Here is a 16,152-nt window from a genome sequence, read left to right as displayed (position 1 = left end):
TTTGTGTCGAAAATTGCTGAGCGTTGGCGGCCAGGAACGGAAACTCTGCCAGTAACTGAGGGCCGCCTGTATATATATATATATATATATATTTTATATGCTGATTGAAAGTATTGAATTGTAAATTTTTGTTAGCATTGAAAATAATTCCAAAGTTATCTGTAATGTTGTAGAACTTAATACCTATAATGGAAATGGAAGAAAGAATTTTAATATTAATGGGAAATTTTTTTATGTAGGTTCATATTATGTATGATATGGGGATACTGCTTTGGGCACGTAGCATAACTAGTGATGTTACTGTGCCATACATCTTTTTGTCCTTATCTTTTTCCCTATCCCAGTTCTCCGTTTCAGCTGTGATAAATCTTTTGGTACATTCGTGTATCTTAAGATCATTTTAGCTGTTAAACTACTATTGAATTGTAATGTGTGGTGTGTGTAATATGCTATGCAGTATTTTAAGAACAATAGTTTTGACAATTAATTTTCCATTACCTTATTATATTATATTTTGTGTTTGATTCCAGATACAATACATTTCCAAAGATAATTACATAAATTTAAAGTTACTGAGCTTCAGGTAATTTGCACAGTAATTACAAAATTATTTTTTCAAGAAAAAATTCCAAAAGATGAACTGTGATAAAAAATGTGAAGCGTTATTATACAATTAGTTTTTTAGATATGGAATGGGTTTCAAATGAATGGAATTGGAATTAAAGACACCACCCTACTTATGATCATTCATGTTACAAACACTCGGAGATACTAACAGACAGGTTAAGAGTTCTCTCCTTTGTCACCCAAAAGTTAGAATTTTGCTCTTGAATGCTTCTTCTAGTAAGAATTTTTGCAAAGAACAGAGAAGCAGGAGGAAGAAGAGCCAGTTCCTTTAACCCCTTCCCTGATTATCGCAAGTATTCTCGTGAAAAACTAGCATGTATTCTTATAATCACAAGAGTGCTCTTTCATACTCATAAAATATTCTTATTTCTGTCTTCCCTATTTAACTTGTTTTTTAGATGGATTCCCATTTTCTATTTTTCCTCTCCTCATAGGAAACATTTAGTATGTATTTTTGTCAGTAGTAGGCAGTGTTCATTGTTTAATTTGTAACTTGCAGTGTCAGATGCTTCTGCAAAATTCTCAAGTTCTTAACTTTCAAAGCATGAAAAAAAGACTTGCATGAATCAAATTTTTTTTATTTTTACCCTTTCAACATCGAGAGTAATGCTACATTATTCTGCATGATTTTAAATGCAGTGAAAATATCATACAGTAAGGTCTCTGTTTATGCCACACTCGTCCCATGTCATTTCATGGTTACATGTCACAGTCTCCGATAAATTTATTGAAAAATTCTTATTCCATCATTTGGACATAAATTCAAACTTCGGGCGGAACTTTTTGCATGCAGAACAGACGAATAATGTCATCTCACGATGGAAGATGGGGAGGATGGCATTGGTCACTCCCTTGCTACATGCCATATAGATCTGAAAAGGGCAAAACACCGTCGAATATCGGCTGCACATGCAGTCTTTTGACTGTGTCGACAATCATTATAGATAAAAAGTGCATACTTGAACATGTGAAAGGATCTGCTCCTATGAAATCAACTGTAATTACAAAGCAGCGTAGTTGTCTCATTATTGAGATGGAATGATTATTAAAGTTGATTCTCACCTTTTTTTGGTTTCGGATTCATGGAACTCACCGATTCGCTGTTTTCTATGGAACACACACAGGCACTTCTTAGTTATCGGCGGCCTCGGATATCAGTGACCTGGTTTTATGGCGCTTATCTAGCGCCGAAAATCAGTGATTTTCAGTGCTGAAATGCGCAGATTTCCAGTTAACGACACCAATAATAGAGTATCGGTGATTTTCGCTTATCAAGCTGTTGGAACAGAGTCTCCGCCAATAACTGGGGATAAGTGTTTGTGGATTTTAATTTTGTGAGGGTTGTGTTACACATCCCCCGTGAATACTGGGGATCGATTGTAGTTCTTTGGCTGGAAGACCACTGTTAAAGGCGTATCCCAGTTGGCCTAACGTTGATTAAAGAGAAGGGTGAAAGTTAGTTTGAAACCTTGAAAAGGGGGAAGGGAGTGAAAAGGAAGAGTTTGGTGTTAGCACCTTTTGCAGGTTCTGTCTTCCAGACTCACCTGCCCCAGTATCTCCAGCACCTTTCTCCACCCAGTAGTCTATTCAAGCTTTTCTCACCTCCCTTTGCAATGCCCAGTATGCTAGACAACCATAGGAGTAAAGGTAAAGAATTGTTTATTTTTATTGACTGTACGTACTATAAATGTAAGGATAATATTATTACAGTACTTGTACTGTATGTATATTCTCAGGAATTATTTTCTCTTTTTTGTATTTCTTCTTATATTTACTGGCACACGTCATCACATTTGCTTAAATTTGAATTACGGAAAAAAATTGGTTCGCATCTTTGCTGTAGGAATAGATCCTGAACGTCAACTAAGACCCTACTGAAATCTATGACTCTTGAGTTAATGCAGGAATGTAAACATTAAAAAAATGATGTGCTACATATTAAAAACCAACTTACAGATGATTAAAGATACAAACGGCCGTCCAGAACATAACTCGTAGGGTAGAGACTATGCATGAAGCATTTCTCAAACGATGTACGTATATTGAAAGCTAAAGTAAGTCACAATACTTTTAGAGGCCGTTCCTCCCCGGTTATCGTTGGACTCGGTTATCAACGATCTGGTTTCATGGCGCTTGTCTAGCACCATAAAATTGGCGATTGATGGCGCAATAACCGGCAGAGTTCTGGTTATCATCACCATAAGAAGCCTTATGGCACCATAAATTGCCGAGTTTCGGTTAATGGCAGATTTTGCTTATCGACGAGTGATTTTGATCCAAAATTTTGTTGTCTTGTAATTTGTACAAAAGACAGCAAATTTTTGCCTTGACAGTCATATTAATAGAATTCCATTAAAATGAAAAATAAAAAAAATATACAATTCGGTCCCAAATTATGAGTGTTCGAATTGTGCAATTCCCCTTTTATGCAGTCGCTAGTTCTCAAAAATAGATTTTCTGTATCTGCGAAGCCGTTCAAGTCTGCGAGTCACATGCCGCAAAACGTATCAAATCTATTGTCTTTTCAAGTACAATCCAGTCCCGAATTATGCATGTTCGCATTGTGCGATTCCCCTTTTATGCAGTCTCTAGTTCTGCGAAGCCGTTCAAATTCTGCGAGTCACGCGCCGCAAAATGTATCAAATCTATTGTCTTTTCAAGTACGTACTATTTTAGATGTGGGGGGGTTTGCTGGTGTCTTGAGAGAAAGGGTGGGGGGAATGCTTGGAGGAAAAAAACTATTATTCCTTCAAGGGGGAATGTAAAAGAAAGATTTCCTGCTCAGTCATTAGCTAAGACAGAGGGCTTTGTTTCACGCATTTGTGACGTCATAGCGCAGTGTGTATGAATGATCATCACCATATGTATTATTCAGATCTGCGAAGTGTATTCTGATCATCCGCATCATGAGAGAGAGAGAGAGAGAGAGGAGAGAGAGAGAGAGAGAGAGAGAGAGAGAGAGAGAGAGAGAGAGTCGTTCAATCTAAACTTTTCAAGAAACTGTCATTTCATGTTGAATTTTGAATTTTTGTCATTTCTTTATAAGAAATTGTAATTCATATCAAATTTTGAATTTTTATAAGTTCTTTTATTATCGTAGAATAAATCCATATGAAAACTATTGCATAGTGAACGTGCCTGACAAATAAACAGACAGGCGCTCGTAACCAAGTTTGTTAGGCCTAACGGAAGTGAAGACATGCATGATCCGCCAGTTCTTGAAACCTCAATGGTTCAAAAAGCCTTCCTTCAGCAGAAGAACTCTTCATGGAGGATGAGATAGAGGAGTTTGAAGGATTTTTGACAGAGGATACATAGAGGAAATTCCATCCAAAAGGTTTTTTTTTAAAGGAAATCACTGTATCGTACAGTATAATACTTGTACCCAATGGTGGCATAGTTTGTGTGGGAGCTTTTGCCATCCATGCAATTTAAAATTTTTCAAGTTATTAAAACCCTTTTAATGTTTTATTTATCCATAAGAAAAATTTCATATTATAAAAAATTGCAGTATAGTATACATAGAAAGTATTGAAAATGGGTAGTATAAAAAAAATTTTGACTGGGTAAGTTGCCATTTGCCTTGGCCCTAATGGAATTATTCCCATAAGGTATGTTTCTTAATCTGCGAATTTCCAATTCTGCGAAGCTGTGGATCGACCAAATTCTCGCATAATGAGGACCATACGTATATAGATGTGGTGGGTTGTTCTGGTATCTGAGAGAAGGGGTGGGGGGAATGCTAGGAGGAAAAAACTATTATTCCTCCAAGGGGGAATGCGAGAGAAAGTTTTCCTGCTCAGCCATTAGCTGAGATGGAAGCCTCTGCCTCACGCATTTGTGACATCATAGCACAGTGTGTATGAATGATCGGTATCATCATCATCATTGCCATACGTATTATTCAGATCTGCGAAGTTTATTCTGATCATCTGCATCATGTATGCATCTGCCTAGAAGTCAAAGAGAAAGACCTAGTTTCTCGAAACTAAAAAGCTCGCCTTTAAGTTAAAGACAAAGGAAGGAACAACCTCCGTTTTGCAACAGTCGACAACTGAAATCTGTCATTACTGAGTGAAGTAAGAATTTTTTTCTAGGGTAACATGTTTTGACTAACTTTTGGCATTTGATCATTTATTTTTTTCTATTGTTTAAATAGGTTTTGATGAAAATGAATAGACTGACTCTGGTTCCCATTGACTTATCAGCTGATCTGGGATGATTATTCGCCCATCTCTTTCACTTACACTCGATCTGCCAAATAACTTTTATTTTTGTTACGGTAAAATGCCAATCTAGTGATTATTGCTTTTTACGATTTATTTACTACTGTAAAAGTAACTCAGCTCTGTAATAAACAAACTGGCGCCGCTTTCAGATTCTGCATGCCTTCGATTGTTTGTTTAAGCTGCTTCCTTGTGAAAAGTTATTTCATCTCTTTCCTTTTCTTGCATTCTTGACTTATTACTTATTTGTTTGCAAACTCCTCATGTTTGTTTTAAAAGTGTGCTGTTTGCCAACAGTAAGTTGATGTATTGTGGCATAATTAATATCTCATGCACTTAAGATCCAAGTGTAAACATGCTGATTACTCTCTCTCTCTCTCTCTCTCTCTCTCTCTCTCTCTCTCTCTCTCTCTCTCTCTCTCTCTCTCTCCTTTGGCCACATGCCCATGTCATCAGCGATTCAATACATGAAGACTTCAGAACCTTCTCGACTTTATCGATCCAAGTTACAGATCAAATTATAGCCAGTCTCTCGAAAGGGGGCCTTTCTTTCCTGTGGCACAAATTGTCAGACAATATGATAAAAGGTGATGGCCTACAGGAGTGACAGTAGGGAGTAGTAAAATCCTGATAATTAATGTTTATATGCCATGGGAAAATAACAATAATTTTGATCATTACTACATGATCCTTGGGGAAGTTACACAGTATTATTCACGATTGTCCTGCGGATCATATTTTTATAATCGGAGGAGACCTTAATTCTCACCCTACAAAACAATTTTATAATGAACTTACTCGCTTCTGTCAAAATCATGCTCTCCAAATTAGCGATGTAATGCTCCTCCCTCCCTCCTCCTATTCATATGTACATTATTAGAGCAGATGCAATTACAACCTCCTGGCTGGACCACTGCGTCACATCTCCACAACTTCATGATTCTATTATGACCTGCAATATTCGCTACGATCTTTCAACATGCCACGATCACATCCCATTACAGGTGTCATTCAGTACCCCATCCTTCCCTACCGTGAACCCCCTAACTGACCGCCTACTAGCGGTAAATGGGGATTTTAAAAACCAACAGAAAACCAGATACTTTGGGGCGACCACAGAAACCAGGTTGCGGTCAATAGTTCAGGCGGCAGATGCCGTACTTTGTACTGACACAGGAGGGATCTGAATGAATTCTATTCAAACATAATCTCCGCTATGCTTGCTTCGGGTTGCATAGTTACCCAAGCCCAACATGGACAGAAAAGCATGTTGCCTAAGGTAGAAATGGGGCATAAGACTGCAGGTGAATGGTGGAATGACTAGTACTTATCATGCTCATTTATCTCCAGTTGAGTCAGCAGTTATGCCAGATAGTCACAAGAAAGGGCAACAGTGCTGACAATAAATTACTTCTTTAGAGGTATGCCTCGGAAGATGTGACTTACTCTGCTCCTTTTTCATTAAAGGGTGGTGGCAGGGTTAGAGGATTATCATCAGGGCCTATTATATCCTACTGGTCCCCATTATGGTGATATATATACATACGGATTCCTCTGCATTTTCAGAGATTGATTTTTCAGTCTACTTTTTTTGGCTCACATCAGCATGTACATCCCAATGCCAGGTTGTCTAGGAGTTGAAATTTTTTCCCCTTTTCATTTCATTCTTTGTGACCATGGAATTACCATCTCCAAGTGAAGATAGAACAATGCCAGTCATCTCGAAGACAATCCTCTCACCATGAAAACACTAAGTGTATATACAAGGTATAAATTATTTTTCTTATAGGAAAAAAAAAGATTTTTTAAGACTGTTTGCATTTCTAAGAAAATATGCAAACTGGAGCCTTTTATTATAATCCCACCTCAACCATGCCCACAAAATCTGATGTCAAAGGAAAGTGCATGGTCACTGACAAGTGAATGGGCATTCCCAATTAACCTTCTTGTTACCAAGCTTCAGTGACTGTCTAGTTTGCTCTGAGAATGCTTCTATATAGAATGCTCTGGTTTATATATCCAGCAAAAATAAAAATCTAGAAAAAATGGATATTATCTATTGAATGCTAGACTCTTTAGTACAAAATTGCTAGGTTTCATTAGTTTTCCTAGTGAATGAAATTTTTTCTGATGGTTTTGAATATGTTAGTTGCACATGTTTTAGAGATGAATGGCGCATGTTCAGCAGTTGGTTTATAAAGGACATCAAAAATGAAATCGGTGCTTCATATGAGTGGATAATGCATACATTAAATGGATAAATGGGTGAAAGAGAAAAGTAATAGATGTGTTGTATGAAAGAGAAAAGTAATAGATGTGTTGTAGAGGCATTGAAATTGATAGTCTTGGATGACAAGTTTCTGGATAGATGCTTTATTTTACAATAGTACAACTGTGTTATGAAATGGTCCTAGTGTGCACTTGTTATCTTAGAAAGATTGTTGTTTACCTTGTTTTAGGGTACTGACCAGTGGTTAGGCTAGTTTGAGCGACACATTTGAAAATCTCATTGCCATTATATACCATTCCATGGAATATATTCATAAGTTTTTACCTTAATAAGATAAGAGCAATATTTTTATTAATATTTTTTATTTCAACTATAGTTTTCACATAAGTGACTTACCAAACAATTACAAAGCTGAAAGTTTTCTCACCTGGCTATCGAAAATTCAATTTATTTGGCACCTGTGGTTCTGCTATTGTTAGTGTAGGTGATAGGGACCTGCCCACTTTTGGGAATACCTGGTACTGCTGAGCTAACTAGTCAATTTGTTTGCTGCCAGCCATGGAGTAACATTTGTGGTTCTTGCAGTCGAATTTTCATTGCCTTTGCAGTTTTTCATTATATTTGGTGAAGTACAATTTGGTGGCTGTTTTTTCTTGGTTAGCTGCTGTTTAGCTTTCAATTAGCTAAATAGAATCGAACATCAGTATGTCGGACACTTGTTTGTCATCAGTTAGGTTTTGCGTGAAGAGTAGGGGCCAGGTATGTAGCAAAGATTTTACTTGCATTGAGTGTCAGGACTTAGATGAGCAAGGTTAGAAGAACTTTAGGTCTCAATTAGAGAAGATGGAAAAAGATAGGAAGAGGAAGGTGGCTCTTCGGGCCGAGAGTAAGAATGATATTGAAGCAACTCCTTTGCCTTTAGAGGCAAAGAAATCTACTTTTTCCCCCTCTGCTATCTAATATCTCTCCTATCGATAGTCGTCCTACTTCATTACCACTAACTCCAGTCAAGGTAGCCCATGCTTCCAATTCTAACACCATTGCCAGCTTAGAGTCCAAAGTGGACAGGAAATTTGAGATTTTGGCTAAATCCAGTACGGATTTGGGTTTGTCTTTTCATGCCTTTGTTGAAAAATCAAATGCTAGTGAAAAGATTAGTTATGTGCCAAGTGTTGTGTCTGAGGTGGTGGCTGTCCGTCCCGCCAGTTCTCCTTGGTGGAGGTCACTGTCGGGGTTGCCCACGGGAAGTCGCTGACTCCTTTGAGCCTGTTGACTCACGGGAGTCAACTAAACGCCATTGGAAGGTTGTTGATGTTAGGGAAGTAAGTTTTCTTCTGAATCGGATGTATTGTCACCTGAGAAAAAGGGACAATGTGTTATGCTGTGGTTTCATGTCCTTGGAAGAGGCAAGAGTGTGTCAGGATTATGGATGGAACAAGAGACGGCCCTCCACATAAATGTGAAGGAGTTGAAGGCAGTTTTTCTGGGTCTGCAAGCCTTCGCTCCTGTGGTTGCTGGAAGAAAAGTAGCGATTTATGCAGACTACACCACAGCGCTTTCGTATGTCTGCAAACAAGGAGGGAGACACACACACACTTTTAACAAAGCGGTGGAAGACCTGTGGGTGAACAAACATAAGATAACTCTTTTTTCAAGGCATGTTCAAGGAAAATTGAACATTTTGGCAGACGAGCTGAGCCACTCAAACCAAGTCCTTCCAACAGAGTGGACTCTGAACGAATGTTTGCCAAGATTTGTGGAGACTAAGGGGAAAACCAGCATTAGATCTCTTCGCCATTATCGCTGTTTCCAGACCCGCAAGAGTGGAGGACAGATGCGATGCTTCTGGACTTGACGGGCCTCAGTGTGTTTGCTTTTCCCCCCTTCTTCTCATAAGAAAGGTCATCAACAAATTTCAGTCTCATCAGAATGTGATGATGACACTCATAGCCCCATTCTGGCCCAGGAAACAATGGTTCCCGGACCGCTTCAAGCTCCTGGTGGACTTTCCGACAAGGTTGACGTCTTCTCAAACAACCCCACCTCTACAGGTACCACCAAGGGTTGTCCGCTTTGGTCCTGACGGGATTCAGACTGTCAGGAGCCTTGTCAGAGTGAAAGTTTTTTGGCAGAGGCTATTGCTAAATGTAGAAGTTCTTCCAAACTATCAATCAAAGTGGAGGATATTTAGAGAGTGGTGCAGACTTCATGTGTCTTCTTCTATGACCTCTATTACAGAAATTGGAGAGTTTTCTTACTTCTGAGAGGTACAAGAATGCTGTCCACCTCTACTATTAGGGTAACAGTGGTAGACTGGCACACTATGAATAATACACCATCCCCACCCGAAATTTATAGTGATTGCGATTTTTACAGTGGTTCCCCCCGTTTTCGTGGGGGATGTACCAGGCCCCCGCGAATGGTTAGAATCTGCAAATAATTGAAACCCTTATAACAATTGAAAACTGCCTATTTTTAGACACAAAACTTGAGAAAAACCCACAAAAAATTTTAATACCTTTTTTTTTTTTTTTTTAAATAGTTTTATCACTAAAAGTGCATTTTATGATGAAATTGATAAAAAAAAAAAAAAAAAACAGGAATTTGTGGATAATTCTCTTTGGAAAATACCATGAATAGGCGAATTTCCCATGAATAATAAGGGTAAATGTTCCGGAGAACGCGAATACTGGGGGTCCACTGTATAGGTCTATGCTTTTTGTTTTTAAGCATCGAGACCTCGGTGTTACAAATAATCAAGACATCAAAGACCTCATTAAATCTTTTGAGACTTCGAAAGCAGGGAAGCCTGGGGAAGTGGATTGGAACTTGGATGTTTTAAGGTGGATTTCCAGTCCACAGTTCGAGGCTTTTAAGTTCTTCTTCTCTGAAGATTTAATGCAGAACACTTTGTTTTTAGTCGCCTTAGCTACGGCTGGTAGAGTGAGTGAGATCCAGGTCATTAGTAGGGAGGTTGGGTTTGCTCAGAACAACGCAGTGTGTCCCTACATTGGAGATTATTTGGCAAAGAAAGAGGACCCACTGAATCCATGGTCTCGCTCTTATAATAAAGAACCTAACGTACATAGTGGGACTGGAAGAAGAGGAGCGTTTATGTCCTGTGAGAGCCATCAGGTGCTATCTGCATAGGCTGGAGAGTTTAAGAGGAAGATCGAACTGTCTCTGGTGTTCAGTAAGAGATCCCTCCCGACCCCTCTCTAAAATTGCTATTTCGTTCTTCCTGAGAAGCCTGATTCTGGAACCTCATGTGCACGTCCAAGATGAAGCTCTCAACGTACTGAAAGTAAAGGCTCATGAAATTCATACAGTGGCGACTTCCTTAGCATTTAGACATAATATGTCTCTATCCTCCATCCTGCAAAAAACGTTCTGGTGGCAGAGGAAGCATAGGGGACCTTTTTCCCTCTACTATCTCCTTGCCTTGTGATTTTTCTTTAAGGTTGTTGAGTTTTTTGGGAAAACCTGGGGATAAATTGTACCTGGAGTACCCTCCAGTTTTTATGGTTAGGGTTGTGGTTTGTTTTAATTTTTAGTGTAGGTGATGGTTCTTTGGATTGGTTGTCGGGTCATTGCCCAGGGCAAGGGCAAACTCTTTAATTTTGTTAACCATCGGCGAAGCTCCCTGGTTATAAAATCCCACCATTACTAAGAACGATCCTGGCCATTGGTACCATGTCTCCTACAGATGATGATAGTGCTGACCAGAGGCAGTATCCACCTGCAGCAGCTGCCCTCTCACCAGGTAAGGTACTGCAAACATTATGTAACGTGAGCACATTATTGTTTTTTAAACCAATAACCTTATTGAAGACAGAAAATAATAAGGTGTCCATTTACCCACCTTCCTTAGAACATGGAATCAGTGGTGTAATTGTTTGGTAAGTCACTTACGTGAAAATATATTTTTATAATAAAATAAGGTTTCACATATACTTGCCAAACAATTACATAATCAGAACCCTCCCTCCTCCCCCACAGATGGATGCTGCGGCTCAATGAATTGACGACAGTTAGCTCAGCAGTACCAGACATTCCCGAAAGTGGGCGGGGCCCTATCACCTACACTAAGGATGGCAGCACTGCTGCCACCAAATGATTTGAATTTTTGACTGCCAAGTGAGAAAGTTTACAGCTTTGTAATTGTTTGGTAAGTGTCTGTGAAACCTTATTTATTATAAAAATATATTTTTGTTTAAACCTGCTATCACAATTAAAAAAATACAAAAAACAATATAGTTTAAATCATAAAATAAAAGTATGATATAATTTTTCAAATAAATTTTTATTTACTGTATATCAGTAAATAATACCAAAAACACCCAAAATATTATCATAATGAATATATGTAAACAATATTGTAGAAAAAAAATTACCCATTTTATTCCCACATAATCACTGAATATACATACTGCCTTTTGCATTACGGGGGTCTCGTTCTTGGCAGGTTGCTGATAAGCGAAAACCACTGTTAACTGAAACTCAGCGATTTTTGGCATTTATGTGCCAAGTTTCGGTTAATGGCACTGATAGCCAATTAATGGTGCCTCAGTTAGGTATGTTATGGTGTCATAAAACTATTATTGGCACCTTATGGCGCCAATAACTGAAACTTGGCCTGTTTGGCACCATAAATTGCCGATTTTGCGCCATAAAACCGGATTGCCACTAACCGAGTCCGTCGATGGCCGGGGACTGCGTGTATTTAAATATTCTTAAATAGCAGTTTTATGGATTTGTTTTCTTGGCGTCTCACATAAAGCTACCATTTAAAGCCTAAGAGGCACATGGTCCCCTCTCCTTTATCAGAGATATTATCCCCTTTAATGTAACTTATAAAATCTGTACATTGGGCCCCCTGTATTCTTGTTCTCTGGATTTGTGGACTCACGGATTCGCAGATTTCTCTGAACCATATCTACCCATTTTTCGTGGGAAATTCACCTATTCGCGGTATTTTCTATGAGAAATATCCAGATATTCCTGTTTTTTTTATTACGTAATTTCATCATAAAATGCACTTTTTGTGATAAAAACTTTAAAAAAAAGGTATTAAAATTTTTAGTGGGTTTTTCTCGAGTTTTGCATCTCAAAATAGGCTGTTTTCAATTGTTATAAGGGTTTCAATTATTCGCAGATTCTAACCGTTCCCGGGGGCCTGGTACATCCCCCATGAAAATGGGGGGAACCACTGTAAAAATTGCAATCACTAAATGTTGGGTGGGGATGGTGTAGTATTCATAGTGTGGCAGTCTACTCATTTCTGCCGGGATCATAGGTGATATAAAGCTTTATATTTGTCTGTATGATTTTCCCGCCTTCTTTTTCATGTTTGCATATATAGTCCAGACATTGTTTTTCTTATTTTTTGTCTAACATATGAAATACTCCCACTCCTCCCTTTATTATTCCACAAATTCTAGAAACAATGCTCCCCCATTCAGCATAGTTTTGTAACCGAATGCTGCTGTTTTACCAATATATACTTGTGGTTTATATTTACACCCAAATACTTTGTTCACAGACAATGGGCTCTTCACACTCAAATTACATCAAACCTTTGAGGGCTTTTAGAATCAATGCATGTTTGCTTTATATGTATATAGATATATATATATATATATATTATATATATATATATATATATATAATATATATATATATATCATATATATATATAAATATATATATATATATAGGCGGCAGTCCCCGGGTTACAACGGGGGTTCCGTTCTTGAGACGCGTCGTAAGCCGAAAAAATCGTGCGTAAGCCAAGGAACGACGCTTGGAATATGTCTTAAACTAATAAAAAGTTATAAAAACCTTTACTTGTAATCCTTTGGTTACACTACATGTCGTTTCCTGTAGTTTTATGTACAACCCTGGATGTTTATTTTTCATGAAAGAATGCTGGTTCCTTGAAGGTACAAAACTATTGTAACTCCTCTGGTGACACCTACATTCTTGAAGTTTTATGTACACAAACCTGGAGTGATTTTGCAAAATCTTGAGGGCTACAAGAACAGCTGATTACTATTTACGTATCATATAGACTAATATATTATATACTATATATATATACGATATATATATACCGAAATATATATATTAATATAGTATAATATTATATAGAATATATATAAATATATATACGTATATATATATATATATATATAATAATATCTATCTACCTATATCTATCTACTATCTATCGATATCTATCTATATAGCATCTTAGTTACTTCATCGACAACAAAATGATTTTATTCTCACTTATTAGTTTCACAGTTCAACACTTGGAACACTTGCTGATTGTGTTGTTAAATGCATCTTGGCTGGCTTCATCCTCCTTTGCTTCTTTAGGCTCATCCCCTTTGTCAGATGATACAAACGTGTAGTCCTCATCACTATCACTGCCATCTTGAAAGTGTCACCTAAGTGACTGGTTAAAATCTAGTGATGGAATTTTCTGAAAGGATGTGGTCAGAAAAGGAAATGACTGCAACCCATGATTAGTTGTAATTTCTTCCCTCAGTTAATGATTTCTATCATATTTCTAATATTGTGAGAAGCTAACTCCCCTCTTACAACCAAACTCCCTGTTAGGCATATTTATGATGAAACAACAATTATAAACAGAGAAAATCACCAATAAAATTGCTGAAAAGGGTATAAATACATACACTGGTGCTTAGCAAAATGACAACAATTATTGCATGCTTAATATCGTAGGTATCTTGGCTGTAACTGCTGCGAGGACACATTGAACATTTTTTGTATATGAAGGAAAACCTTGTAAGTGAAAAAAAAAGTAATAAAAAATCTGAATACTATTTGCAAAGTATGGGAAAGCAGACGCTAAATTCTTGAGCTGTTGAATTTCCAGCAGCCACCTACCTATTCTGTACTTGCACAGAGTTTCTCATTTCTTTTTCTTTTTTTAATTATGCAAATCAGCTTTATCTTACATTTGACAATACCTTAGATCTTGAGGTATGAGAGCTCATAAAATTTTTTGTAGCCAGTGTGGTCCAAAATTACCTTTCTAGAGTTGGCTGATACCCATTAGGCATAGAACTTGAAATGAGCATCTTTTATATTGATGGTTTTAAGAAATATTTTGTAGTTAAGGCTGGAATTTTAGTTGGTTATGGGGTGTATTGAAATGCTGCATAATTTAGGGTGACCACAGTTGTTGATTGTGAGCTCTGTCAAATAATTATTAATCATTATTGTAATGATACTGTAGTGTTGTTTATGCCTGTCAGTAAAGTATTTTTTATTTATGAATTATGTGAAGCGAGTCTCTTGGAGATCGTACATTTGTAACATTGCCGGTGACTTGAGTGCCCATGAAATATCTGGTATATATTTTTTACAATAACTAGCTGTTAGTTGTAAGTATAAAATTTGTCAGTAGCTGATGATTATATGCAGAGTAGAACATCTTGTTTAGGAAGAAAATGCAAAAACAAAGGTACTAAATTATCTTGGAGAAACAAATTGCTGTAAACTTTTTGATGTTTTATGGAGCTGATATAAGGTTTGTATTCCACTGAGTGGCTTTGCTCTTTTGGTATTTATTCACATTAATCAGTAGGTTAACCATTTGGCTTTATTTACTTATTTGCATGTTTCTGTTCTTAAATTGTTCATACGGTTAAGTTGACTTTGATAAAAATAGTCTTTTAATGCAAACCGCTAACATCTAAAGGTTTTGCATTTGTTTTCCTCTTGCAAACTTGAATTTCCATCATAACGGTATTCAAAGGTAAGTGGTGATGTTTTCTGCTTTCCCCCTACATTAGTTGATTTTGGTTGTTGCTTATTGAAGTGGTTTTCTTCAGGTTAACATTGATGTCGGAAATGTAGATCCACCAACTCCAGAGGAGAAGAAGGAAGTGGATTTCTTTGAGGAGCATGTTAATAATGCAGCTCCTGCATCCCCAGACCCTGTGCCATCCCCACCCCAGTTTATCATTGCCAAGGTACATGTGGAGTTTAGATATTAAGTAACCACTGAATTTGTATTTTCAAAAGTATAGTTTGTACTGTTTTTCGTAGATCTAGCATGAAAGAATGACTGGTATTTATTAGTGAATTTCCTATTTATCTGTTATTAACCATATACGATATTTTATGTTTAAGAATTTCCAAATAATCTTAGGTAAGATTTAGGCTTGAAAGTGTTTTGTAGTTTCAACCATCTTGATAAAATAAAATCTTACGTAGTGATTTAATGAGCATTAAGTATATTTTTGGGAGAGTTGATAAGATATTTGCCCTTCTGCTGGTTTAATTAAATTTTGTGAGACATGTAACTTACCAAGAAATTACAAGGCAGCCTAATTTAAAAATTTTCGTAGTGCTTCTTTTTTGTGTAGGTGACTAGCCCCACCCCCCACTATCAGGGAACAAAGGAACAACAGCAGAGGAGTTGAATTAGTTTCTAGCAGCTCCCAACTAAAAATCTGATATATACAGCAGTCTCTTCATCAGTTTTTGGTTAATTCTTTCCAGGAATTTGGTGAAGTATTATCACTTCCTTAGCCTTCAAGCTTGTTAGCTTTTAGTTCAGGTTTTTTTAGCATGTGTGTTTAGATATGTCTAACTCTAGCTCTTCCAGTATAATGCTGCCCCACTTTTTTACGCTTCACTTTTCTGCACTTCACTTGTGTTCCACATCATTCACTTCTCTGTGGGGGAACTTTCACTGATTTTTAAATTTGTTCATGCAACTTACCTGACAGATATATATATAGCTGTATTTTCTGAAGTCCGACAGAATTTCAAAACTCGCGGCACATGCAGTGGGCGGCCAGGTGGTAGTACCCATTCCCGCCGATGGGAGGCGGATATCAGGAACCATTCCCATTTTCTATTCATATTTTTTCTGTCGCCGGTCGGTAAACTACTGTTTACAGACCTCCGCCTAGGATTTTTGGATTTGACTCGCAATTAAGTATCTGTTTGACTTTTGGTTATTGATTCTGGATTGTTGGATTGGCATACGCGATAGTGGACCGTTTTTTGACTTTGGATTGGCTTTTC

The 16,152-nt window shown here is 37.4% G+C and overlaps 1 protein-coding gene across 1 annotated transcript in view; it reads left to right on the top strand.

Moving 5' to 3' along the window:
- The window catches only part of LOC135196942 (ADP-ribosylation factor GTPase-activating protein 2-like), a 249,271-nt gene that overhangs the window by 57,242 nt on the left and 175,877 nt on the right, over positions 1–16,152 (top strand). Inside the window, 1 exon segment of the mRNA XM_064223786.1 lies at positions 14,949–15,089. Coding sequence (XP_064079856.1) covers positions 14,949–15,089 — 141 coding nt within the window.

The sequence above is a fragment of the Macrobrachium nipponense genome, chromosome 18 (genome assembly GCF_015104395.2).
Source record: "Macrobrachium nipponense isolate FS-2020 chromosome 18, ASM1510439v2, whole genome shotgun sequence".
NCBI lineage: Eukaryota > Metazoa > Arthropoda > Malacostraca > Decapoda > Palaemonidae > Macrobrachium > Macrobrachium nipponense.
The sequence above is the reverse complement of the archived record's forward strand: the minus strand, read 5'-3'. Positions and strand labels throughout refer to the sequence as shown.